We start from the raw sequence: 27,338 nt of genomic DNA, 5'->3' as shown, positions 1-27,338 counted from the left end.
GTCATCTTGGCTGTAATCTTTTCATATCTTATCTTATCTCGCCGTGTTGACTTGCGGCGCTGCAAAGGAAAAATAGATGGCGTGTAGGTGTAAAAGGCAGACATTTTATAAATCTAGTGATATCACGCGACGATACAAACGTGACTAAATACCTGGCACAGCTTTTACGAAGACCTATGTCCTACAGCAGGGGTCGGCAGCCTTTTGAACATAGTGTTTGATAACCTTGGGTGCCAGTTTATTTTTTAGCACTGTATACCCAGATGTACTTTCCTACACATGCATAACACAAATGTAATATCTTTGCAGCATTTATTCTTTGTAACAAAAAAAAAAAAAATGCTTTATAATTTTAGATTTATATTCACCATATTGTCCTGCTGTTTAACTTTTTCTTTGTTCCTCTGAATCACATGGCGTGACATAGACAAGCGTTCTGTGTGCCAAGTCTGGCACTCATGCCATAGGCTGACGACCTCTGTCCTACGGTGTTTTGATAATTTTTTTGCAAGTTTTACTTTTGGCGTGTCACGAATGAGGCAGAAGTTGGCGAGCTTAGGATGATTTGTCAGGAGCTAGATAACTATGCAGAGATGTCACTTGTAACCTTCAATATGGTCCCAAATGTACAGTGGATCTGTGGCCTTCCTCTGTTAAATGTTAAAACCGACGGAATACAGACAGGATACCAAACACCTACCATCTCGATGTATTCACACACACACACACACACACACACACACACACACACACACACACACACACACACACACACACACACATATATATATATATATATATATATATATATATATATATATATATATATATATATATATACAATGCACGTTACATAGTAGCACGCATGCCGAGATCTACATTTACAGTACAGTAGCCCATATTGTTTACTATGTAATATCTATGTGACCTCGACGAAGCCCAGAAAATTGCCCAGAAGCAAGGTTCTTCTTTCTGGACGACAGGACAAAGTTGCTACCATGACCAGAATTCCAGGATCATTCGTCCTTGAGGTTGAGCTTTAACGGACACCAACGAACACTTTCAACGACTGCGCTCATATACTAAACACAGCTCAAAGTATTTCAGTCCAGTCGAGGCACAAGCATATAGAATAGAGGGACGTTATAACACGCGCGTTGTGTCGGTAAAATATTAAGTCTTCCCACACAGGCGGGGCTTCGTGCACCTAACACCAGCTTAACGTGAAACAGCAAGGTTGACAGATTAAGAAGTCGTTGAGTGTTTATACGTGTACCTTCGCGCTGTGATGAAGTGATGTAACCGATGTTTAAGGTCAAAATATGTCTAAAACGTCCCAGTAAGAGGGAGGAAGATGGTGAACGCTCAAACCCGTATTGAATGAAATGAAACTGTTACTTTTTTTTCAAACCGGCATTTGTTCATAGTTAGCATGATTCACATTGTTTTAACCTCCAATTCGAATATTACGGTCAATTAGTAAAACATAAATAGACGAAAAAAACATGATATATTCATTAACATGCATCTGTATTTACTTGAAATACTATACATATTACCCCTCTACCCTGTCTGAAAGTTTACCAAATGCAATTTTACACAGACGTGCGAACATGATTACCAAACATAGTAAAAAAAAAAAGAAAGAAAAAAAAAAACTTTAAAAATTAACTCTAAGAGACGACACTTTAAGAAGAGAAACTGGCCCCTTCCTGTGTGTCCTCCTTATGTTGATGAGGAACATTTCTTTTGTTGAACTGTGTGCGTTGGTGGTGGAACAGATGATCATCATGATTGCAGTGCTTGATCTTAAGCTATCTGCTGTATATTATGAGCAAAGTGACAGAAGCAATAATAACAATGGTATTAACCATACTACCCTTCCAATGGTATTGGTATCACTTTCCGTTACCGAAATAATTTGTATTAGTGGTATCCTGATAATGATGATCATTGTTCTTTTTTATCATACTGCAATATGTATCTATCGTGATGATTCACTGATAAAATTAATATCACTATCATTAATCACGTGGAACTAAGCTAATCTGACGACAAAAGTAACGATAACACTAATGCCACACCAGCTGAATACTAGTATCTATCATGTGTGAGTTAATTCTTACTCATCCTGATAATTTCTTTGCTTTCACATAGTTGACAACCGGAAGACACTTCAATAATACACGGTATTTATAATTATTACAACCAAGAGTGGGCCATTTTGTGTTTATTTAATGGTTGAAGTATACTGTTAGAACCAGGATGTGGTCTCATCAACGTTGTGTATTGCTTGCATATACTTTACGTTTAGGTGTAAACTGACCTGGAATGCGATGCTAATGTTCTCTTGTTCGACCTAAAGATTAGAACATTTACATTTTCTTGAGATAATGACGTATTTAATACTCTGCGCTAAACATTTCCATATTGGTTACTTCCCAAATCAGGAACTTAGTAACTGATAGAGATTTGGCATGAGAATGACTATATAGAAATCACGCATATATGTCGACAAGCTTTTAACGCCATAACAAAATATATCTATCATGACACAACAGTTTACTGATAATCTGTATCAGGAATATAAAAACGAAATCAATCCATGCATTTATATAAAGACGAAGAAACCACACACCTGAATATATAATGTTGAAGACGGTAAAATCAAATACGTTAACCATCCCCCCTACCAACTTTTTTCTTTAATGAAGTACCGCATGAGAACGAGACGTGGTATCCAATTATGTTATCGGCAGCTGGACTGGATCCTGATATTCGTGTATTTTCAGCTAATCACCTTGCCCGGCTGCTCCTTGTATCTTGTTAATGGGTCGATAGAGCACCGTATCCTGCATGAGCCCTTAGTTATCAATCTTGCTTTGTGTGAATCTAACTCGAGATTTTCAAACCCCGCTATATACAAAAAGTTTATGAAATATCTCCAAATGTACTTTTGTGATTTTCTCTCCGCCCTTTTATCAACAAGGTAGAGATTTTTACCATTCATAGCTATTAACTCACTTCATGGTTTTGTCTTTTTATAGCCCATGAACACCAACTTCTTCACTAGACCAGTATTCGTAATGAGCCTTCGACTTCATAAGCACTTGAACATCCCTCTCCTTGTCATGGTCGTTAAACTATCCTATGAACGGATCAGAGTCATGAAGAAAGAATCTCCAGGTTTCAAGTCAGTCGAACCACTTTCAAAGGCTTCCGCAGTCTGATTACATGGTCCATTTATCATTATAGAAATTGCTATTCCTATACGATGGCGATAGTTTACGACACGGTGATAATGGTTACAGTGATAGTGATGGCAATGATACCAACTAGATGGCAACGTTATAAAGAGTTCGAAAAGTGCGTAAGTCTATACGACATTACTAACAATCCACAAAAAGTAATAATGAGCCAATACGAACAACAGCAAAATATATTGCAGAAAGGATAATATAATTATCATTTCAATGATGGAAATAATATATGAATATGTAACGCCATTATCAGAAATAACTAAGAAACTAAATACTTACGTTTTACTAATACTACCATTGATGGTAACGAAACAACGAAAAAACAATGATGATGCTAACCACAACAACAACATTATTAACAATGTTAATAAAACAGCAATAATAATGATAATAACAATAGCAACAACAATAATAATGATAATAATAATAGCAACAACAATAATAATAGTAATAATAATGAAAATGTTAATGATAATGTGCGTGGTAATAATACAAAATAAATAAATGAAATAATGATGATAATGATCATGATAATTATTATTACTATATCAATAACAACAACATTAATAATAGTAATAATGATGGCAATGTTAATGATGATAGCAACAACAACAATAATAATGCGTAAATGAATAAAATGATTATAATAACCATGGTAAAAAATATAATAAAAACGAAAACAATAATGGCAGCAGCAGTAGCAGTGACAGTGATAGTAATAGTAATGGTAGTAATAATAGTTATAATAATTACAATACGAAATTCAAAGATAACAGCAATTTCAAACATTATCGTAAAAACAAAACAGAAACAAAACACTAATATATTTTAAAAAGCAATAACAACCATAATAACAATGATAATAATAACAGTAAGAGCAATAGTAACAGAAATAGAAGTAATTATTATTATTTTTATGATAATAAAAATAACTTCTCAGGACCAGCAGGACAAGACCACTTTCGGAACCTTACGGGCAGGGGAAAGGCTGGATCAGTAGCAACTCGAGGTGGTGTCATTACGTCTGTTTTGATGATTGTTCAATGAAAATATAACCATGAAAATAATTATTTGCCATCCTTTTTGGAAACTGTAAGCACCAAAATGATCCGTAACCTTTGTGACGTTATCAAAGTAAACCCTATGTTCTTTTTTTCAAAAACTTAATCAGAGGCCATGACACCTCCTCGAGTTGCTACTGATCTAGCCTTCCCCCATCAGCAGGGCTGTTCGCCTTTCCGTAGCAGCACTTCTGCCGTTTTCTAAACAATAGATAAAGAAAACGGATATATATATATAATAAAATATATGATGAATATTTGATTACAGCAACAGTGCGTTACTCTCTTGTTCATTGCACTGCATAAACAATACATAATGGATATGTTATTAAGCAAATAATGTAACATCATTCAATAACATAGAATCCACCTGCACCTCATTATAGAAAATGTATTAGATGCATAACTTAAGAAAATATGACAGTAAACCTGTAAACTTGATTTATCTAAAAAAGTATATACGACTATTCACAGTACGTTACTGCAGAGCTAGAGGTTTAAGGTCACTCTATGGTACTGTTGCTCTGCCTTTGGTGATGCCCAACTGAAAGTCCCAGCTGAAGTTACATAGGATAAAATTTCCGCCGTGATGACGTACGGTCTGCCACATTATATCATGGATGGTTTCAGCATTTTTATGTTGAACTGATCTTAATATGAGAAAATATTTTAATATTGCCTTAAATACTTTCATTTGTATCAAACCATCTGTAGTCATATAAAATAACAAAATACAGCCATCGGAAAATATTCAGTGACATCTCCATCCATCGGTCGTCTTTCGTTTCCGTTTAGCAGACAAATTTCCGTAGAATTCCAGCCCTGCTTTCAATTAACTAAATCCTCTGAACAATAGAGTACATAATCTGCTGATACCAATCTACAAAGTAAAACTCGCTTTCAGTACTTTGAAATTGGCTAATGGCGAGGAAAACGTGTTGATTACTGAACTGGAATTATGTATTCAGTTGTGGGGAAATGAAGAGAGAATGCCACAAGAACATGGTAAATGCTTAAAAATGACTGCTGTGCAATCTCTTACACAATGAAGTGTTATTATATGAAGCGCGCATAATTTTTTACTACATAATACCAAAATTCCTCTGGAGAAGTTAATCGCAATCACTAAATGAATTACGTTTTTGGCTATGTAATAGATAACTGCATATTGTAGTGAGGAACCAATCATTCTAGCGTACTTGATTTTTTGGAATACTAATTTTGGATCTTTTAGATACGAGAAAATGTGGCTCCTTGAGTCAGCAGCAAGAAAGGGCCAATTTTCTTCCTCCTGCATAAAAATTTGGGGTTCATGTATCCTTTCATCATCTTTCTTTGTTTTTTGCTTATATCAAGAAATACTGAGCCTGCAGAAAGGTATGAATGAGAATGAATATCTTCACAATACAAGAGATGTATTTGAACGGTTTCAAATACCTTTCTACGTTTGTCAACATGAATACATGAATACAGTTCAAATACTGAGATGTCATTCTTCATTACAGAGGCAGTGACATTCGTAATAATATGTGGAATAAGAATAATATTGAATAAAAACAAATGCCACAGATAATACAGTCATTTATAACTACCATAAAATAACAATATTGAGTTTTCATGATCTTTACACTATGTTAATCAACATTAGTAAAATGCTTTTTATAAATTCAGAGTGACTGTTAATGAAACTTCAGCACTTTGTGTGAACAGGAGAATCAAAACTCCTTTACTCAGCAATGGAAAAAATAGTAAATAATGCATTCTTGCTATTTTATACACAGCTATCTCCCAAATGCATAAATGCTTTTTAATTAAAAGCATAGCTAAGTAATATGCACCATATTCCTCATCTTACCCAATAATCTTATTTCAAGAGGAAACACAGATGTGGGCCATATTCAGAAGCCAGGCTGATGATGATTGCAACAGAAAAAAAAAAAGAAATTCAACTCTTCCATGCTCTTGTCTGCTAACCTAAGTGATTTGTAGAACGCACAATAACTGCAGGTACCCGCTTTTATGGCCACCAATCCTGCAATTTCATGTTGACAGACCTTTAGAGCAAACTAAGGAAAGGGAAGGTTTGACCTCTAAGTTACACGTTATGTTTTTATTTCTTTTCTTTTCCAATCTGAAAATTAAATGAAAAAACAAGCTACAGACAGTGGATATACACAAATTCTTATATTACTCTCTCCTCTATTTTTCGTATGTATAAAAATGAAAAAAAAACGAGAAGCTCCAGATTTGTACAAATTCATTTGCAAAGATCAAGTCACAGTTATGACACTTTTTGCTCGTGTTCAGGATTATTTCAATCAAGCATGACACCATTGTCTTCATAAAATCCTAAAGGGTCAGGGTTTATCTGTAGTGAAAATATGCAAAAGAAAACATTTTTACATAAAAGTGATCAAAAAATCATCTAAACCAGATAAATAAACCATGCCATGTTTGCCTTCAAATAACAAGTCACATATATGCTTTTCCATTCATTGTACATTGTAGACTGCTTTAAATAACAGAAAACAACCAAAATTTTTCAGTTGTTGACATGATACTCAAAGCTTTAGTCATTCATGTGTGTTAGTTTGGAAAAATAGTGTGCTCTACAAGCAATCATCCTTCAGCTTTACCAGTGACCTGTTTTTTTTTTCAATCTAATCACAGAAAAAATCTTAAAATCTGGTCTCTTTCAACATCCAAGGAGATAATTATATTGTACAGCAATGTGTGACCATGTTAACTGCCTGAAATATTGCTGGTAGGTGAAATGACAAAAAATATCAAAATTAAATCAGAAGTTTATTTATGACAGAAGTACAATAACTTACAACCACATTTACAGTCTTAGCATTATCTACATCAAAGGAAATGGAGATGTCAACCAAATGGAAACATTAGGAAAAGTCATTGCACCAGTCTCCACTTCCCTGTAATCAGATGTTGAGAGTTACATTCAATGAACTCCTGGTGTATGTACATTCTATTTTTTTTTCCTGCCCTACATTTAATTGCCGATCTTAGGTCCCCAGCCAAACTCAACCAATCCAGAGTTCTTGGCCTGAAAAAGAAAAAGAAAATTACAGAGTTGATTTCCAATCACAAAAGCGATATCTCTAAATACTGGAAATGGAATAGTTAGGTTGTCTACTGCATTCCTAAATGACTGCTGAAAATCTTCATTACTTTTACTTTCATTTTCTAAACAAATACCAATATCTCAGCATTCATATATATTTCCTCCAACAATATTACTGAATACATATCATGAGAATCTGGGCTAGTTACAGCAATCTAATGCCCTGGTCAATGAAAATCAATGAAATGTTTTTATAACAAAGTCTAAACCTTTAAACACACTCGTTTACTGCAGGAAGAACGTCATTACCTGAACACCAATTCTGAAAGAAACTGGACTGTAGTTTTGGTCCCAGAAGTATGGTGACCATTTAATCCTGAAAGTCCTACTTATTACAACCATGACAAACTATATAATATGCATGCTTTACTATTTACCATGATTTTACCATGATTACCATTACAAACATCTTCCTTATTAATGAGACCTTTAGCATCCACTAAAATATATGGTGCTGTTTGGCAAACTTTCTCCAGCCACATCCACAATATTACCTTCACAACCTCATACCCTCTCCATTACCTACTCATGCAGTCATGTTTTCCTGCCTCTTCCTTTTTGTAAATGGAATGTAGTAAATGCGACTTAGAAATTCTAGTACTGTATAGAATATGTCATCTACCTAAACCCTAAATATTTTCCTATCCTACATTCCTGCTTATTAACACCACACTATTATGTATACCTCCTAGCATATTGTGTATTTACTATTTATATATCTAGATATTTATGACTGGAAAAAAAAGCTTTACATGATAAAAACAGGGTTTTATTGCTTCATATGTTTTATTTAGGATGTTTAATCTATTTCAACTTTAATTCATAATTGAGTGTTAAATGCAATAACTTTTCAAACATCGTATTTTATAGAAGTGTTTAATATATGCTCATCTATTTTAGCATTATCTACATCAAAAGAAATGGAGATATCAGGCAAATGGAAACCTTAAGAAAAGTCATTGCATCAGTCTCCACTTCCCTGTAATCAGCTGTTGTGAGATAAATTCAATGAACTCCTGGTGTATGAGATTGAACAGCACTCGCTATACAATAGTATGGTAGTGAAAAGGGGTAGAAAGGGGGAGCTGATGGGATATAATAGAAGGTAATGATTGTTATAAGGATGGAGTAGTTATGGCAATGGGTAATTAGACTAAATGGAGGATGTTTATGCATCTGAAGTAGGAGTACAAGTTGTCTAAGGAAAAAGTAAGGGATACCGAGAGGTTGTCCAACAGGTTGGGGGCTCAGGGGAGTGACGGCAAGTGAGGAAAAGCCAAGATACAGGTTGCTGTAAAGCAGGGATATGATAGGTGTGGGACTGAAAGAAGAACAGTGCAGGAGTATCAAAGAAGTTTATCAGATTGTGATAGATGGGAATGTGTGAGGCGAGAGTACCCAATATGTAATCAGCCAAGTGCAGTTCCCCCAGGGTCTATTCTAATGGAATGGGATTAACAATGGGGAAATAGAAAATTTTATGGCATGTAGTTTAATGATGGCAAGACTAGATCAGAATGACAGTCAGCAGATAAAGAGGAAGGTTTTAAAATAAGGCTATTAGTCAGTGGCTGGTATATGTGAAAATTCGGGTGGATGGGATGTGGACAAGGTGGCAAAGTGTATTAGACTATCTGCCTGTACTTTGCTGGGGATCCCTATGTGGCTGGGTATCTAACAAAAGCTGACAACTTTGAGTAATGGACTGATGGAACAGTTGGACCTGAATCTTGTGGGCAAGAGGACTAATTGGCTGTGCAGACTGTATCGGAGATAATGAGTTTCTGGAGTCAATATTGTGAAGGATTAAGAAGGGAGGGAAGACAGGAGTTCTAATGCAAAGATGACTGCATATAATTTTGTTGTAAGGATGTAGGATTCAGGTGGAAGTGGGAAGTTTAAAGTATGGGAACGAAAGTTTACTGCAAAATCAGTACCAGAGGATTATGAAGCCATCTGTATGAATGCATCTACTGGTGGTGTGAATACAGGTATGATTGAGAAAATGATTGAGAAAAACAGAAGGATGGAGTCTGATGCTGGTGTAAGATCTTGAAATGCTAGCATGTAAAATTTGCCTTCGTGAAACAAATATTCAAGACTCAAGTGCTGTTGTTGGAGCATTTGTGGTTCTTTGGGGTGGATAAGCAACTCCTTCTGACTAGGTGATATGAGTTTAAGCAACCCTACAAAATAGTAACAATGTTACTTTAAGCTAAAATTCCATTAAGTCACAGCATTCTTTAATTCCACAGTAACCATACATTTGTAATTTCACAGTAGTCTGTTCTTTGAGTCAATAATCTCTGCTTACTTTATTAAGTCCTTTGCAATTTTGCTCTGCCATCTTTGTTCACTTTTTTCTTTAGACTGTTGACATATATAAGCAATGTGATTTTATTGTACGTTACAATATTCAACAAATATGGCATAAAGTGAAGGTATTATGCAAATGACGCTAAGCTAATTTTTTGTTTCTACTGTTAACTATACACATGCCATAACTTATGGAAGAATAAGGCATCTGTTGTAGAACAAACACAAAAATCAATAAAGTCCACTGCATTGAATACAGAACCCACTGATATCAGAAGTGCATGAATAAATGCACGCTCCACTGCATTTTTTGTTTCATGCTCCACTGCATTTTTTGTCTTGTGGTAACAAGACTATAGGCCTTTTTTGTAGCACCCCAAAACTCCAAACATTTTGATACACGTTTGATGTTGTGTCATGGTTGCTATAAAACTCAATCATCACCAAAGTTTGCACTGACGTACAAAGTTTTGAAGAAATGAGGAATTATTTCTTTTATGACTGTTTATACAAACTTTTTTCACTTTGGAAACTTTCAAATGTATTTCTTAGATTCAGTCAAAACATTTTTTTGTTGTTATATACATTGTTCTTCACATGAAAAGTGGATATTGGATGAGGTTTTGCATCTTATCATATCCACTGTGAGCGAGCTGCGTCCAAAACAGATAACTAGATAATACCAATGATCAGAGGTATTTACTTGTTTTATTAATCAAATTATATAGAAAATGAAGATACAAAATCTATTCTGATAATTTTGAGCCTGTAAGGTTGTATCATAGAGGTACAGAATGGTTTTGAAGACATTCATACAACCAAAGTCAATACCATGTCATATGATTCGGACTCCTTGAAAATTCTGACTGTATCGTTCCAACATAAACGATGGAATTCAAATTTTACCCATATTGATTGATCATATATTTGATGTACTGCTAAAAAGAAACAAACATTTTATGCACCTTTAAAATAGAATTTTGTATCAACCTAACCTAATTAATGAGAACCAATTCCTATTTGAGCCAGCATGAAATATATCTGTAAAATATTGAACTCTGATTGGCTGGCAGGAGTTTATAAAGGGAGAGGTAAACACTTTGATACAAAATGAAAAGATGTTTCACCGTGTTCAATGTGTCCATAAAGAGTAAGTATGTATCAAACCCTATTACACTGTTTGGGGTTTAGGGGATGGAGAGAGAGAAAAAAACACTGCAAAGGGGAAGCATTAGGTTTTGAATGTTTTGAATGTTCACCAGGTACTATCCAGATTTAAACTTTCTTAATAATGATAATGATGATGATAATTATTATCAACCATAATAGGCATTTCAAGTTTGAGTTCAATATGGTGGCCTGTATAATTCAATGCATAACGAAGGTCTGCAGTCGTGAGATTACTGCATGATTAGCATTACCCCCAGCCATAATCTTCTATTAATATAGTATATACTTGTTAAATGCAAAAAGGAAGGGGTATATTCTAGCCGATAGTCCATTTTATACTCAGGGATATAAACTGTCCTAGCCAAACTTATACTCCAGGTATAAAATAGCCTAGCCTAATATAGTATTCTGGGAAGGAAGGTGGATATAGTCTGGGCTGTTACATTGGCACTCTTCCAGTCAAGGCTCACGGATATTACATTCCACTCTTGTTTACTGATGGAAATAATGAAAAAGCCCTTCCTGACACCAAATGAGTCTAATCCTCCTCCAATAGGTTTGTGCACTCGAAGTGAGTTTCCATCACCCCAACCCACAGGCAAATTTTCCCATGACACCATGTTCAGGTCAACCACCCCTCAAACTAATTTTTTTCAGTGCGATAGTCCCGTCACCTGGATTGTAGAGGTTACCTCTCTTATCCCAATGTAAAATTCAATGTAGCAAATCAGATTCGAAGATATAAACAATACTTAGATGGCCAGCAATATTGCATCTATAGAGTAGGAACAAGAATAAAAGTATTTATACATGCTTTTCACACATACCAGCTAGTTCAGTGAAGGAGGTAGTTTATCCCAAAATTAGCATCTTGCATCCAAGAACAAGTACAAAATTTCTACACTATACTGTGCATGTTATAGAACTCTGTAACCTTACTACTTGGTTGTCTGATTAATTTATAAGATTTAAAATCGTTCCTCACTTCTACATGAAAAATATGAGTAAGGCTAAGAAAGTGGCCGATCAGGTCAAGAGAGTTAATTCTCAAATCAGTGATACTCACGGCAACAATTGTGCCAGCAGAGAATGCGATACCAGCAAGAAGATGAAGATTATACATGCGCTGCTTCTTGGAGTAAGCCTCAGACCAGGATCCATGTGGGACAGGCAGCTCACTCATGGTGGGGGGCTTGAACTCTGCGACAGAGCCCATGGAGCGGCCCATTGCTGAAAGCAAATAGATTATGATTCATTCTTGATTTTTCATACAACTCCAAACACTAAACTGAAGCTTTTGGAGAGGTACATTACAACACAAATAATGAAATGTACAATAAAACTTGCGACTGGAAATTATCTATCCTTATCCCAGTATATCAAAATGCTAAATACTTTTTTGCAAACCAAACACACACACACAAAAAAAAAATATTGACAATAAGCTTTGAATAACCCATGTCAACTGCAATCATGCAGAAATATCTTCAATTTGCCCAAGCTTTGAGAGTCTATACCACAAAGATTAATCTCTCTTTACGATATAAGTTTTCAACAGGAATCCACTGGGTAAATCTTTACAGTATGGATGCACTCACCAGAGAGACAAAGTCCCCAACTCCACATCACAAACTTTATTCAACTCTTAAATCCCATGATTGAGTGTGCCCAAGGGTTGACAGCAAACATTGTCTTTGGTTAATCTTTACAGTATGGATGCACTAAGGTTGGGCAAATTGATGAAAATTCATGTAGAGGCCTTGTGTGGAATTCATGAACAGATTGCAACAGGAACAATAAAGGGAAGGACAAGAAAACACACACATTTGTGTGTTTTCTTGTCCTTCCCTTCCTTGTTCTTGCTGTTGTAGAGGCCTATAAGTTTCAGTCATCGGTACAAGAAATAACATGTACACACAAACGGTACCACAAATAGAGGAAAAAGATCGCAGATAGGGCCACACAGTGGAAGTCTAATTGGTGGTCTTGATTTTTAGCTCTATCTTGCTGTGCATGCAAGGTGAAGACATTGTTTCTTGGGGGGATATTGTGGAGCAGAGTCCCCCCATCAGCCCTCCCCTCAGGCAGTATCCATAAGGCACACCCAGTCACGGCACCTTAGATTGTTGAATAAATGTTGTGACGTTGAGTTGGAGGACTTAGCCTCTGGCAAGTGCATCTGTATTGAAAAGAATTACCTTGTCTTCACCTCAATATTCACGGTAAGAGAGAGATGAAACTTGAGAGCTGTGAGCTGTGTTTTCTGCAATCTTTTCCACAGATTATATCTTATACTAACGCCTACAACTATTTGTCCTCTATAAGAATAACATGATCAATATGCCTTAGCTTAGTGAGTATTTGTTACAAAGAGCGACACACCCTCTCAGAGACTAAAAAAAAAAATCTGCAGGAAATCCAATGATTTGATTTCATCAATTTTCGCCGTTGTTTCTTCTGTGAATGAATCATTCAGGAGATCGAGTACCATTTCTCCATCGAAGATCTTGATTTGATAGTCCCATTAGCAGGGGAGGGCATATATCAGGGAAATTATGGGGTAAAACAAGCTTAAATAAGAAGCATAAAGATAAAAAATGCATAAAACTAGCACAAAAAACATGTAAAATTGGCCAATGAAACTCTACAGACGTAACCGCCATCTTTGAAATTCTATGGGCTGACGCACCAGAAATCAAAAACCCTATGAGAACCTAACCCACCTTTCGTCAAAACTCTAAAGAAATTCACACATTCCAAACTCCCAAAAAAATGTATTGACCAATAAACCAACCTAATATATCAATATAAATTGCCATTACTAGGCGTGCCCTTCAGGCACTGCCCGAGGGGAGGGTTGATGGGGGCTCTGCCCCCCAACACGCCACAGGACACATTCTCTCCACCTCTGTATATATGGCAAGATAGAGCTGCATTTACACCATAAAATCATAAACCAAATACCTTTATAACTGCAACCGTTTAATATGTGGGCCCACATATTAAACTGGTATCATTACTGAAGTGTATTTTATCTTCTTTATCACTGTATAGTCTTAAGAATAACCCAGACTGAAGAACACACTGGAAACCCAACATTTCTAACTGGCGTTCCGTCTCGAAATGAGTGGGCCGACCAGGTGTCAACCTGGCAGCAGGTGTAAGGAAGTGTGAAACACTTTAAAGGCATGAATGTGTAACATTATACACTGATAAGTAGCCAAATATTGCTTTGACATGCCCGTAGTAATACTGGAACTAATTAGAGCATCGCATTAAGGAGTTATGCGTTCAGTGTTGTGTTTTTCTTCGCAAGATAAACAAGCTGATCGACTTAGAATTTGAAAGGCATGCGCGCGTTATATGTTCTTCATTTAGCGGTGACTATAAGGCCGCTGCAGCTGAAAGTATGTTCTATCCCATTAATTTTTCCGCTCTGTAAAATGGCAGTCTCCAATTATCTCTATCTACACGCGTCGGTGTGTCCAACTTCTTCCAAAAAAAAAATGCACAGCCTATAGTGTCGCTCAGAGATTAAGTCCACTACAACCTCATACATCCAGAGTTCTTTATTTATGTCTACACTTTCTATAAAATTGTTTTCTATAAATCTCATTTTCTGTAAGACAGTATACTCTGCATCAATGGAGACAAAATGAAAAGTGAATATCCATTCATTTAATTTCCTCAATAAGCCTACTTGTCCTAAAAATCAAAATATCTTCCAAGAAAATAATGACCAAATAACTTACAAACATTCTAAAGGTCACATAACTTTAATAAAGAATACCTAAAAAAAAAAAATAAAAAAAAATACCTCTAAAGGTAATCTACTCATCAATATGATTTCCGAGAGAACAGCTACCGGGAAATAAAATACAAGTTTTCCAATTATACAAGGCTACAGTATCCAGAAAATGCATTCTTATCTAAAACTAAAGAGCGAGAGCATTGGTCCACCCTAAAATCGATAAAAAATGCAAACACATTAAAGCAAGCAGCCGGGACAAGAAAGTCACGTATGCATGTGTTAAATATAGATATTTGCTAAAGCTGTATTTTTTTCTTGTAAAAAATTTCCTTCTTTCAACAATTAAGTGAAATATGTTATTGTATTAGCTACTGAATAGCTATAGCTCACCAAAGTCTGAGGTTTTAATAGAAACGGGGAAAATATTAATTAAGTAACCGGCACCCTACTCTATATCGGGGCTAGCAATGACGAAATCGGTCCCGAGGGAAGAAAAATACACTGCAAGGGATCTTCAGCTTCCTAAATCCACTTCTTCGCCTGATAAATAGCACTGGGCATACTTACGCTTAGCTCTGCAGACATTGCGAGCGGAGAGTGCGGTTCTGGCAAACATTTTCGATTTTCTTTCCGGGCAGAGGTACTTCTTCCTTCTCGAGAGTTTCCGTCGCTCTGAGGGGCTGCTGAGGCGCCGCTGCTGCCATCTGCCGGCCGGGTGAAAAGGCTCTTAAATATCCACATTGGAGATTTCAAATGTTGTGGTCTTTTATATGTGATACTTATCTTTATTTACATCCAGAATTATTAATTATTGTTTTTAAAGCATAAAAACTTTAAGTGTTGGCTTTTGAGTATATTTTCGTTTTTATGCAGACGACACTAACGTTTGTTGACCAATAAATAGGAATTTTTAATCAAAAGTTTTAGAAAGTCGTAATGGTAGGCTTTATTCTGTGTTTAATTCATGTAAATATTTTAACAGCATTGCACTACACAGTTATATATTGCTAATAATAATAGCTGTCTACATCCTAAGCAACAATGTGAATAAATTCCAATATCTGTCTTTAATCATAAAGATAGAAATGTTAAGAAATAAGTATCATCGAATCATATACGAAAGCTTAAATGAGTACCATTTACATTTTCTAAAGCAACTTCAAGTGGCTGAAGAGAGATATTTGGGATCTCGCTTGACTCGATCCTGGACGCGGTTTGGGTGTCGTCCGCTTTGTTTACTTCAGTCTGGTCTGAGCAAGTGTGTCGAGAGGATTAGTGTCGCTCTCGGTCGAACGTGAGATGTGAGTGTTTGAAGTGATTGTTAGTGAAACCGAATGATGTTCCTTGTAGTGTATCGTAGGTGAGGGATGAGGCATTTGGCATCGTCATGAGCGTGTTTAGCGAGTTCCACAAGGCCTGGCGAGCCAGATTCCCCGGGAATGATCTGCCGGCGGCGTGGGAGGAGGATGTTCGTGCCAATCTGTCCAAGCATCGCGCGCGTGTGGCTCTCCTGAAGGAGGAACTGGAGAAGGAACAGTTTTACGTGGAATACCTGGAGTGCCTGCTGAACGACGTCCAGCTGCAGAAAAGGAATGAGGGTGACGCTAGCGAGTACTCGAGCCAACGAGTCGAGGAGGAGGAGCGAGGCCAAGGTGAGGGCAGCGAAGGGGCAGCCCCCGTGTTCCCCGGCGGCGTGGATTCCGCCGTCACCCAGGCCATAAACACTATGATGGTGCAGCGCCGCTGCCAGCCCGGCAAAGGGCACACCTCACCCACCCAGGACGGCGACGAGGCCGAGGCGAGGGAGAGGGAGCCGTCGCAAGGCGAGGAGGCGGCCAAGAGCGAAGGAGCCAAGTCAGCGATGTTGTCGGACGAGGAGGACGGCTCCCCCCTGGCGCCCATCACTCCTCTGGCTGCAGCCCCTCCCTCGGGGGGCAGCACCGTCAAGGACCTTGCTCGGCGTTTCACAGCTTCAGGCATGGTGTCTCCTGGCATGAGCGGCGCAGGACGCCCTCCAGCATACAACCGCTCCACCTCCGTCCCTGCCTCGTCGGGAGGACCCGGGGCCAAAGAATCCCAGTTCGTGACTGTCATCTCCGTGAACGGGGCGGGGCAGAGCGAGGACTCCCGAGGAAGAAAGGTTCCCCCAGCGCCTCCCCCGAAGACGTTTCGCCGGTCCACTGGCGCCGAGGGTGAAGGGGACATCAAGATCGTGCCTTCATCTCCCGGCTTGTCGCGTCCTCCTCATGCCGCCCCCCGCTCCCCTCAGCGCCCCCGACACCCCTCCCCCGTCAGAGACTCGCAGAGCACCCCAACCAAGAGTCCTTTGCAGAAGACACTCTCCGCCTCGAGCGACGGCCGCCCTTCGTCAGGCAAGGAGCCGCACAAGTCCCCTCAGTCGGGCCGAGACCTGCAAAAGTCGCCTTCCAACTCCAAGGAGCTGCAGAAGTCGCCGTCGAGTGCGTCTTCTTCCACCGGAAGTCTTGGCAAGAAATGCGTGTCCAAGTCTTCGTCCAGTGCTTCCTCGAGCGCCGGAAGTGGGGCTGCTCCTCGCCGCGTCGGCTTGAGTAAGACTTCTTCGCTGTCCTCCTCGAGGTGCGGCGAGGATGAGGATGAGGTTGGCGGCGGGTCGGCCTCAGGAGCGTCGCTCGAAAACCTGACGGACGATGAGCCTCTGTACGACACGGTTGCTCCCGACGAGGACGAGGACACGGGCGAGTACGTCCTGCTCTCCGACAAGAGCTCCGAGTACAACGGCACAGACACTCTCAAGTCGGCGGCCTCGGGGGCGTCGAGCGAGGGCGGCCTCAGCAAGTCCGGCGGAGGTGCGTCCTCAGGAGCCACGCCTTCGGGAGGCTCACCTGCACCGGATCACCCTCCGGATTCCCCGAAATACTCCAACTACGTCAACATCGACTTTTTCCTCAAAAAGTAAGTATAGAGGTCTGGTTAGTTCAGTAAAATCGCAATGCATGCCAGTAAAGTTACGACAAAGGTACAGTCCTAAACTTTAGTTTTCTTGATATAAGTTATTAGGTTATTGCTTTAACTTGCTAACCGAACCAAAGAAGGAAAAGACGAGTCGTTAAAACTACGGTACTTTAAGTGGAAACACACGACTCAATCAGGACGCCTCATAAAGTAAACCCCAACCGGACTTGGCAGTTTCTTCATCAACGCCATCTCCGTGTCTTTTGTGACGGTCGGAAAGAGGCGTGGCGTAGGTGACCGCAGACCATTTCCCTCGTTCTGATGTGTGTGCCTGTAAAATGCCCATGAAGGCTGTTCAGACCAATACCATGGTGTCTCGTAGCGGCCAGTCTATCGAGGGAAAATTTGTTTCTGTTAAACTGGACTTTATGCATCCCTTCTTTGGATATGTGTTGCACTTCGTCTCTCCGAGTGTAACTGTGGTTTGTTATCCGCCACACTATTAGGTACTTCGAAGCTCTAGCGTAGATAATCATACACGGACGAAGTGTTCTGTCTTGGTCTCGTGAAGGCCAGCAACTCGAGCAAGTCATTATCGTTTACGCAGAGAAGGTCTCCGGCGCCAGTGAAGCGGAAAGTGTTAGAAAGAGGGAGAGGGAGGGAGTGTGTGGGAGCAGAGGCAGAGGGAGAGAGGGAGGGTCCGTGGCGTGACTCATTCTCGATGGCGGGGGAGGGAGGCCAGGATAGCAGGTGATGCCCCGGGCACCACGTTGACCCATCACTTTCTATCAGGCCAATTTGTCCCCGGGTCTTCGTTCTTCTCCCTCTGTGCAAGGGTTGCCTGTCTCTCCTCGTCCCTTGCAGTTGGTTCACTCATTCCTTTTAAAACCCTTCTTCGTTTCCCTCTACGGTCTGTTCCCTTCTCTCTCTCTCTCTCTCTCTCTCTCTCCCTCTCCCTCTCCCTCTCCCTCTCCCTCTCCCTCTCCCTCTCTAACTCTCTCTCTTTCTGACTCTCTATCTCTCTGTTTCTCTGTCTCTCTGTCTCTGTCTCTGTCTCTGTCTCTGTCTCTGTCTCTGACTCTGTCTCTCTCTCTGTCTCTGTCTCTGTCTCTCTCTCTCTCTCTCTCTCTCTCCCTCTCCCTCTCCCTCTCCCTCTCCCTCTCCCTCTCCCTCTCCCTCTCCCTCTCCCTCTCTCTCTCTCTCTCTCTCTTTACAGAGAATTCACGAGTAAGAGCGGCGATAGTAGAATCACGACTTGCTATTCCGGGCATGCAGACGCGCGTTATTTAAATCACAAGATAATGGAAATGACGGGGAAGGAGGAGGAACAGTAGTCGAGCAAGTTTCCTTTCACTCGTTTCGCTACTGTGGCTGTGTATTGGACGTAGGCGTCGCTCAGATTACATTCATCTGGACTGCGAGCGAGAGTGTTTTGACTGGTTTCACTTTTATCGCTTTCCATAAAAGATGTTTTTTTCTTTTATTGCAACTATATACGTACAACTCGATCGACGTTGCAAGGGAATAGTGAGAGAGAGAGAAAGAGAATGGATAGAGGAAGGGCGAATGAGAGGGAGGTAGAGAGAAAAAAAAGAAGGAAAGAGAGAGACACATGCTGGTGGATAGGTGAAGGGCGAACCAGAGGGAGGGAGAAAGGGGAAGAAAGAAGGAAAGAGAGAAAGAGAGACATGCAGTCCGCAGGCAAACAATAGACAGATACAAATCGCGGAGACTGCTGCTTCATAGGAGGCAGGTGGGGGTTAGAGAGGGGGTTATGCGAACGGGGGAAAGGTGGGGGGGAAGGGGGGGGGGGCATCAGGCAGCTTCTTGCAACAGGGCGTCATGGTCACGTCTGGATTTTTTTCTTGTATGGAACTAAAAGGGCGTAGATCAGCCTTGGTTCGCGGAAGAAGTAACCGCCATTCCGTGCCACTGTTTTTTTCCTTGATTTAATATATTAATCCCCCTTCCTTGATTATGTTAGAAACCGTAGGGGGTGAACCGTGACACCTTATAGTTTCCAAGAAGGGTGTTTGGTGGTCTATATATAGTGTCTGTTCTGTAAAAAGGCCGCCCAGCCATTCTTTTCTTAATAAAAAGGAATAAAAAATTGTCTGTATTATCACAACCGGGTACCGTAACTCGGAAACGCTTGTAAAAAGAGTATGTAATAGAATGAAGAGAGAATATAAAATCAGATAATGGCCCTGAAGTTGTATTGCTTAACTGTTTCCTGTTCGACTGCTCCTTCGTGTCTGTCTGTTTAGTTGTAAGTAATGAGCCTTTTTTGAAGTGCTTTTTATGCATATAGTTAATGATGCTAATATGTGATTACAGTTATCAAGAGGCAGCATACTCATTGGGAAAAGTTATTAAGGTAATCGTTATGCAAATTGTGTTCCCAATATCTTCCTGTCTCTTTAGCACCCGATCTGCATTTTTTATCACCAAGGTTAATTACACCTTAAAAGGTCTGTTTCCCCTTGCACCCGCCTGTTTGCTGGTTTGGTTGGTATTGTCACATTTTCTGTCTTTTTTCAGCCTTAGGAGGTATACCTTCTGAAATACATAGTGGTTTTGTGTGTTTGTGTGTGTTTTTATATGTATGATTCTTTGTCCATTCGTCTGAATGTAAATCGGGGAGTGTGCCTATATATAGGTATGATATACGAGTTAGTTGATTAATAAAAGGATTGTGGGGTTTGGTTTATCTTGTAATACGCCTGTTTGTTTTGGTGTTCTGATAGTATCAGGCATACTCGTTCTGCTTGTTATAACGGGCTCTACCGTCGCCCTCAGCGTTCGTCTTGAACTTTGTGCCTGTTACGAAGTTGCCCGGAATAGAACGGCGGTCACGTTATGGCCCGGGGATATTAAACAAGTTCGGAACAAGTTTTGTGGGTTCGCGAACGGCCAAGGTCAACCTCGTAACATTTGGCCGAAGAAGCGCGTGTGGCGGCCAGATGGTTGCGTTGAGGGGGAGGGGAGGAGGGGAGGACAAAAAATGCAATGGATTCTTGTTCTGTTTGTTCTTCTTCGTCTGAATGTTCATCCTGAAGCGAAACGGCTAAATCGACTACTAGTGAAAGTAAGATCAGCAGTTTAACATACGCCCGGTAGTGTAATTCGCTTCAAGGGATAGGCCTACATGCCAATGTATGAATAGCAGACTGTCAAGCCCAAACATTGTATTTGTTTAGAACCTGTAATTACCGACGTCATACGTGTCATTATGCCTTGAAGATATATTCCACAATCGGAAAAAAACAGCCGTACTTACGAATGGGTAAATACTGATATTGGGATATGCAATCTTATCAGATAAGTGGATCTGATTCATATGGCTGGCTATCTGTGGTTGTATGGGCATTGTTTTTTGAGGGGACGCTTGTTTGTAAAGCTCTATTGTGTGTGTTTGTGTTTGTGTGTGTGTGTGCGTGTGTGTGTGTGTGTGTGTGTGCGTGCGTGCGTGCGCGCGTGCGTGCGCGAGCATGAGTGAGAGTGAGTGAGTGTGCGTGAGAGTGAGTGAGTGAGAGTGCGTGAGTGTGCGTGAGAGTGCGTGAGTGTGCGTGAGAGTGAGTGAGTGTGCGTGAGAGTGAGTGAGTGAGTGTGCGTGAGAGTGAGTGAGTGTGCGTGAGAGTGAGTGAGTGTGCGTGAGAGTGAGTGAGTTTGCGGGAGAGTGAGTGAGTGTGAGTGAGTGAGAGAGTAAGAAAGTAAGAGTGTGAGAAAATAAGAGTGTGAGAGTGAGTGAGAAAGTATTGTGATTGTTTGAGTGTGTGTGTGCGTTTTGTTCGTGTGTAATGTGGGTATTTTTATATATGTATAGGTATTTCACGTCTTTGAGTTCCGCGGGTAGGCCTACATAGAAGGGCCCCGCTACCAAGGATTGCGAAAGCGCGCGGGCCACGTGTGCCGCCGACGAGGCACCTTTCTCGAACAAATGAGTCACGCCATTTCCTGCGGGTTGCCGAGGCTGGACGACGTATCAAAAACTGGTATTTAGCAGCGGCGGTGTGGGAGGTTTGGCACTCCCGAAGCGGCATTCTCTCTTGGCATCGTGTGGGAAACGAGTCTATGTCCCTCCTTCAGCAGTTCCTACTTAATCAACCCTGCTCTCCCCTCCGTCTCTCCTCTCCTCTCTTTGGTTTCTTTTCCATTCTTTTTCTTCTCCTCTCTCCTCTCCGTCTCTCCTTTCTTCGGTCTCTCCTCTCCTCTTCTCTGCCTCTCCTCTCCTCCGTCTCTCCTCTCCTCTCCTCCGTCTCTCCTCTCCTCTGCTTCTCCTCTCCTCTCCTCTGCCTCTCCTCCGCCTCTCTGTTTCTCCTCTCCTCCGCCTCTCTGTTTCTCCTCTCCTCCGCCTCTCTGTTTCTCCTCTCCTCCGCCTCTCTGTTTCTCCTCTCCTCTCTTTCTCCTTTCTTCCGAGCGCTTTCGACACCGGCTTTTCCAGGAGTACGGTCGGCAAATAAAGGTTTATCAGAGAAAAGAATGTCCCTAAACATCCGGTTAGCGGCCGGGAAAGCGGGGATCGCCAGCGAGCGAGAGCAGCGCCAGTCGCGTCGCGGTACCTTACGAATGTACACACCTTGTTGCTCATTACTCGAGTCCGGAGGAGGAGGAGGAGGAGGAGGAGGAGGAGGAGGAGGAGGAGGAGGAGGAGGAGGAGGAGGAGGAGGAGGAGGAGGAGGAGGAGGTGGAGGTGGAGGTGGAGGTGGAGGTGGAGGTGGAGGTGGAGGTGGAGGAGGAGGAGGAGGAGGAGGAGGAGGAGGAGGAGGAGAAGGAGGAGGAGGAGGAGGAAGAGGAACCAGTGCCTCGGTTCCTGCACCTGGCGTCGTGCCGTGATTTTCCTTTGGCTTTTTTTTATGCGTTACCGGATTTGCGAGACGTATCGGTTCGAACGTGTCTGAGTAACTGGCGTCGTGCTGTGATTTTCTTTTGTTTTCTATGTATAACCGGATCATAGAAACGTATTGGTTTGAACGTGCTGTGATTTTCTTTTGTTTTTTTTTATGTATTACCGGATCATAGAAACGTATTGGTTTGAACGTGCTGTGATTTTCTTTTCTTATTTTTTTATGTATTACCGGAGTGCCAGGTGTATGGGCCCCGGAGAGAACGAGGTCGTGCCACGAGAAGGCTGCCCCGGTTCTTCCTGGCAGGACGGGGAATGGAGTGCCTCGTGCTGTAGTGAATGGCATTCCATACCAGCCCGGTGCCACGATGGAAAAAAGAGAAAACTGTGCAGGAAATAGGAAGAGAAGAGGATGTGCTTTGTGTTTAAGGGAATGACAAGAATGTAAAATAGAGAAAATGGTGATTAAAGAGGAGAAAAAAGTAGATATAAAGAAGACCGTTTAAAAAAGTGAAGGGGATCGAAAGAGAGGAATAGAATCTTTGCTCGTTTGGACGAAGTATACGGATAAGTAAAAAAAAAAAAAAACGTTGGATAAAGAAATACCCACGCGAAAGTTAAATGGAGGTCAAGTGGATACCGCAGAGGTCCGAAGGGAGTAGGAGGAGGAGGAGAAGGAGAAGGAGAAAGAGAAGAAGACGAAGAAGAAGAAGAAGAAGAAGAAGAAGAAGAAGAAGAAGTAAGGGGAGGAAGGGCGAGGGGGTGGGAGGGAAAGGTGTTCAGGATACGCAAGGAAGCTCCCTGCAAAGTTCATTTTCTCGAGAGGCGTTCGCATCCCCCAGAACAGATGTGAAGAGGAAAAGGGGGAAAAAAAGGTGTTCGAACGTTCACCTGCAAGAATTCACGGCCGACCCCAAAAGGAACCCGCTTTGCACATTTCTACCTCTCCTCCTAATGGGGTTGGTCAGCGGGTGGATTTCCAAGTGGCGTAGCATTGGTCTCAGTGTTGGAGTCTTGGGGTTGGGGGAGTACCTGCATATCCTTCTCCAAGAGGGGGATTGAGGCGGGGCGGCCACATCACACCGGGGCCGCCATGTGGTCTGCAGCGCATGGGTGTAGGACGCGTGGATGTGGGTCTGTCTGTGTGAGATTTCTAGCCTGCAGCAGTTTCGATGGTTGATCTGCCTGTTGTCTCGTGTGTGCGTGTGTCGGTTTGTGTGCGTGTTGGTGTACGTGTAGATCTTTTCGCTGTGTGTGTTAGCGATCAGGGTGAACATCGGAAATGTAGATTCATGCTACCACAGTCGCGAGAAAGAGAGCATATTCGCACGATAGTCGACGTTCATTGCAAATCATAAATCGATATCGTTTTGGTTAGATTAATTGCCGTGAACGAGAATTTCGAAAAAACAAAATGAAGGAGGGAATGGAGGAAGCAAGAAGTAATAATGATAGAAACGGACATACGGAAACAAGAAATTGCAATGATAGAAGCGGACATACGGAAACAAGAAGTAGTAATAATAGAAACGTACATACGGAAACAAGAAATAGTAATGATAGCAACGGACATCAAGAAATAGTAATGATAGAAGCGGACATAAGGAAACAAGAAGTAGTAATGATAGAAGCGGACATAAGGAAACAAGAAATAGTAATGATAGAAGCGGACATACGGAAACGAGAAATAGTAATGATAGCAACGGACATACGGAAGGAAAGAAGAAATAGTAATGATAGAAACGGACATACGGAAACAAGAAATAGTAATGATAGAAGCGGACATACGGAAACAAGAAATAGTAATGATAGCAACGGATATACGGAAACAAGAAGTAATAATGATAGAAACGGACATACGGAAACAAGAAATAGATAGTAATGATAGCAACGGACATCAAGAAATAGTAATGATAGAAGCCGACATCAATAAATAGTAATGATAGAAGCGGACATAAGGAAACAAGAAGTAGTAATGATAGCAACGGACATGCGCACAGTCTCGTTCGGCAGACAAAGTGCATAGTCCGTATAAGGGCAGTTTAAAAGTTCTGATGGGATCGTTATAATTGATCCAAGTTATCGATCGGCTGACCTGTCCAGACTGCCTCGTTACTACCTGCCCTTACCCCCCCCCTATCCCCTATCCCTTCTCTCCCTCCTCCTCTTCCTGTTCCCCCCCTCTCTCTCTCTAAATTTTCTCTTCATTTATCCATTCCCCGTGTTTTTTTTTTGTTTTTTTTTTATTTCCCTCGACTCTCTCTCTCTCACTCTCTCTCTCTCTCTCTCTCTCTCTCTCTCTCTCTCTCTCTCTCTCTCTCTCTCTCTCTCTCTCTCTCTCTCTCTCTCTCTCTCTCTCTCTCTCTCTCTCTCTCTCTCTTGTTCCGTGTTTTGAGGTTGTCTAGCGGCCGTTCTTTCTCCTTCATTCATTCTTTCTCCCTGTCATTCATTCTTTCTCCCTGTCATTCATTCTTTCTCCCTCTCATTCATTCTTTCTCCCTCTCATTCATAAATTGATTGACGAAGAAATGAGTGTTTGATCAGTCAATGAAATTTTATTGGAAGATGGCGAGGCTGTCATTTCCGCTTTGACAATTTAGATCTGCCGGTTGATGGGTTTTTACTTCTCTTCGTACCTCTCTCTCTCTCTCTTTCTGTCTCTGTCTCTCTTTCTTTCTTTCTTTCTTTCTTTCTTTCTTTCTTTCTTTCTTTCTTTCTTTCTTTCTTTCTTTCTCTCTTTCTTTCTTTCTTTCTTTCTTTCTTTCTTTCTCTCTCTCTCTCTCTCTCTCTCTCTCTCTCTCTCTCTCTCTCTCTCTCTCTCTCTCTCTCTCTCTCTCTCTCTCTCTCTCTCTCTCCTTCCTTTCTTATCTTTTCTATTTATGACATTCCCTTCGTCAAACTCTCGTCTGTTTTATATGCTTAATCCCTCTGCAATTGTCCTTGACCTTCCCCCATGTATCTGGTTTATTCTCCACCTCCTTTTCTCCCTCGTTCGTTCTCCATCTACTTTCCCTTCCTCTCTCTCCTTCTCTTCCCTGTTTTTCCTTCTCTTCCTTATTCTGCTTCCTCTCTGCACTTCTGTCTCTGTCCGCCTTTCCCTGCTCTCTCTCTCTCTCTCTCTCTCTCTCTCTCTCTCTCTCTCTCTCTCTCTCTCTCTCTCTCTCTCTCTCTCTCTCTCTCTCTCTCTCTCTCTCTCTCTCTCTTTCTCTCTCTCTCTCGCTCCCTCATGTCCACTGAATTGTCTCACAAGATTCGAGTGCAGAAATGTCATGTGCAGTTGGGACTTCTTTTCCATTCCCCCCACTCTCTCTTGCTCTTTCTCTCTTTCTCTCTTTCTCCTTCTTTTTTTCTTTCTCTTTCTCTCTCTCTCTCTCTTTCGCTTTCTCTCTTTGTCTCGTTCTCTCTCTCTCTCTCTCTTTCGCTTTCTCTCTTTGTCTCGTTCTCTCTCTCTCTCTCTTTCTCTCTTTGCATCCACCCCACACACACTTATCATGTCTTACATCTTCCTTTCGTATCATTTTGATTTTTCTATTCTCTCTATATCTCTCCAAATTCCCTTCCCCATTTTCTCTCTCCTTTCCCACATATTATCGCCTTCCCCTCTCTCCTCTTCCCACGCACTGCCTGATCTCCACTTTTTTCGTTCTCCATTCGTCCTTCTATAATTCTCACTTACCCCTCTTCCCTCTCTTACTCTCTCACCCTCTCCTTTAACTCCCTCTATTTTCTTTTCCCCTTTTTCTATTACACTTTCCATCTATCCCTTTCTCCTCTCCTCTTCCGTTCTCCCTTCTCTCTCCCCTATCCCCTTCCCTCTTTCTATTCTCCCCTCCCCCTTCCCTCCTTTCCCTCCCTTCCCTCCCCCTTCCTTCCTTTCTCCTCCCCCTTTTCCCCTTCCCTCCTTTCTCCTCCCCCGTCTCCCCCTTCCCCTCTTTCCTCCTTTCCTCCTCTCTCCTCCTTCCTCCTTTCCCTTCTCTCCCCTCTCCCTCCTTTCTCCTCCCCCTTCTCCCTCTCTCTTCCTCCCTCCCTTCCCTCCTTTCCCTCCTTCCCTCCTTTCCCCTCCCTTCCCTCCTTTCCCCTCCTTCTCCTCCTTTCCCCTCTCCCCCTTCCCTCTTTCTCCTCCCCCATCTCCCCCCCTTCCCTCCTCTCCCCCTTCCCTCCCTCCTCCCCTTCCCTCCTTTCTCCTCCCCCGTCTCCCCCCTTTCCCCTCTCCCCCTTCCCTCCTTTCCCCCTCTCCTCCTTCCCTCCTTTCCCCTCTCCCTCTCTCCCTCCTTTCCCCTCCCCCCTCTCCCCCCTTCCCTCCTCTCCCCCCTTCCCTCCGGTATCGATCTCCTCCTGACCATAACGAGAGGGATGCCCGTATCTCTGACATTCCTCATTATCGATCCTCACTGAGGGGAGTGTGAGGGGACTGTTTGGGGTTTGTTGCCAGGTTGAGGCATGGGCGAGTGTTCCCCTCTCTCTCTCTCTGTGTTTTTCTTTCTCTTTTTGTTTTGTTTTTTGTTTTGTTTTTTCTTTCTTTGTCTCTCTCTTTCTCTCTTTGTCTGTCTGTCTGTTTGTCTCTCTCTCTCTCTCTCTCTCTCTCTCTCTCTCTCTCTCTCTCTCTCTCTCTCTCTCTCTCTCTCTCTCTCTCTCTCTCTCTCTCTCTTTCTCTCTTTCTCCTTCTCTATTTCTCTTTCTTTTTCTCTTTCATTTTTCCCCTCTCTCTCTGTCTCCCTCTCTGTCTGTCTGTCTGTCTCTAATGATGATATCACTGAAATATAGTAATTGTAGTAATAGTATTTGTATTGATCGTATAAAACTATCCGTAGTAATAATAACAGTGATAATCATAATGGATAACGATAATGATGATAATGAT

The 27,338-nt window shown here is 41.4% G+C and overlaps 3 protein-coding genes across 11 annotated transcripts in view; 1 reads left to right on the top strand and 2 right to left on the bottom strand.

The window, feature by feature from the left end:
- LOC113807279 (low density lipoprotein receptor adapter protein 1) overlaps positions 1 to 55 on the bottom strand; it is a 78,991-nt gene extending 78,936 nt beyond the window's left edge. Inside the window, exon 1 of the mRNA XM_070129620.1 lies at positions 1 to 55. This exon is cut by the window's left edge and continues 75 nt beyond it. The gene's annotated coding sequence lies outside the window, so the exon portion shown is untranslated.
- A 7,054-nt stretch (positions 56 to 7,109) lies between these two features.
- COX7B (Cytochrome c oxidase subunit 7B) lies at positions 7,110 to 15,412 on the bottom strand. The gene is made up of 3 exons (XM_027358510.2): positions 15,268 to 15,412; positions 12,016 to 12,179; positions 7,110 to 7,385 (listed from the first exon to the last, which is right to left on the bottom strand). The coding sequence occupies exons 1-3, from the start codon at positions 15,314 to 15,316 to the stop codon at positions 7,332 to 7,334; spliced, it is 267 nt and encodes an 88-aa protein (XP_027214311.1). The 5' UTR covers positions 15,317 to 15,412; the 3' UTR covers positions 7,110 to 7,331.
- Positions 15,413 to 15,932: 520 nt separating this feature from the next.
- RhoGAP1A (Rho GTPase activating protein at 1A) overlaps positions 15,933 to 27,338 on the top strand; it is a 281,456-nt gene continuing 270,050 nt past the window's right edge. For 6 of the 9 annotated variants that reach the window (XM_070129614.1, XM_070129612.1, XM_070129613.1 and 3 more), the window contains exon 1: positions 15,934 to 17,631. In XM_070129614.1, coding sequence (XP_069985715.1) covers positions 16,088 to 17,631 — 1,544 coding nt within the window. In that variant the 5' untranslated portion in view covers positions 15,934 to 16,087. Of the gene's footprint in view, positions 17,632 to 22,186; positions 22,203 to 27,338 lie in introns of those variants that run through there. The other 3 variants (XM_070129608.1, XM_070129607.1, XM_070129617.1) reach the window with 2 other exon arrangements.

Source organism: Penaeus vannamei, chromosome 14 (genome assembly GCF_042767895.1).
Source record: "Penaeus vannamei isolate JL-2024 chromosome 14, ASM4276789v1, whole genome shotgun sequence".
NCBI lineage: Eukaryota > Metazoa > Arthropoda > Malacostraca > Decapoda > Penaeidae > Penaeus > Penaeus vannamei.
The sequence above is the reverse complement of the archived record's forward strand: the minus strand, read 5'-3'. Positions and strand labels throughout refer to the sequence as shown.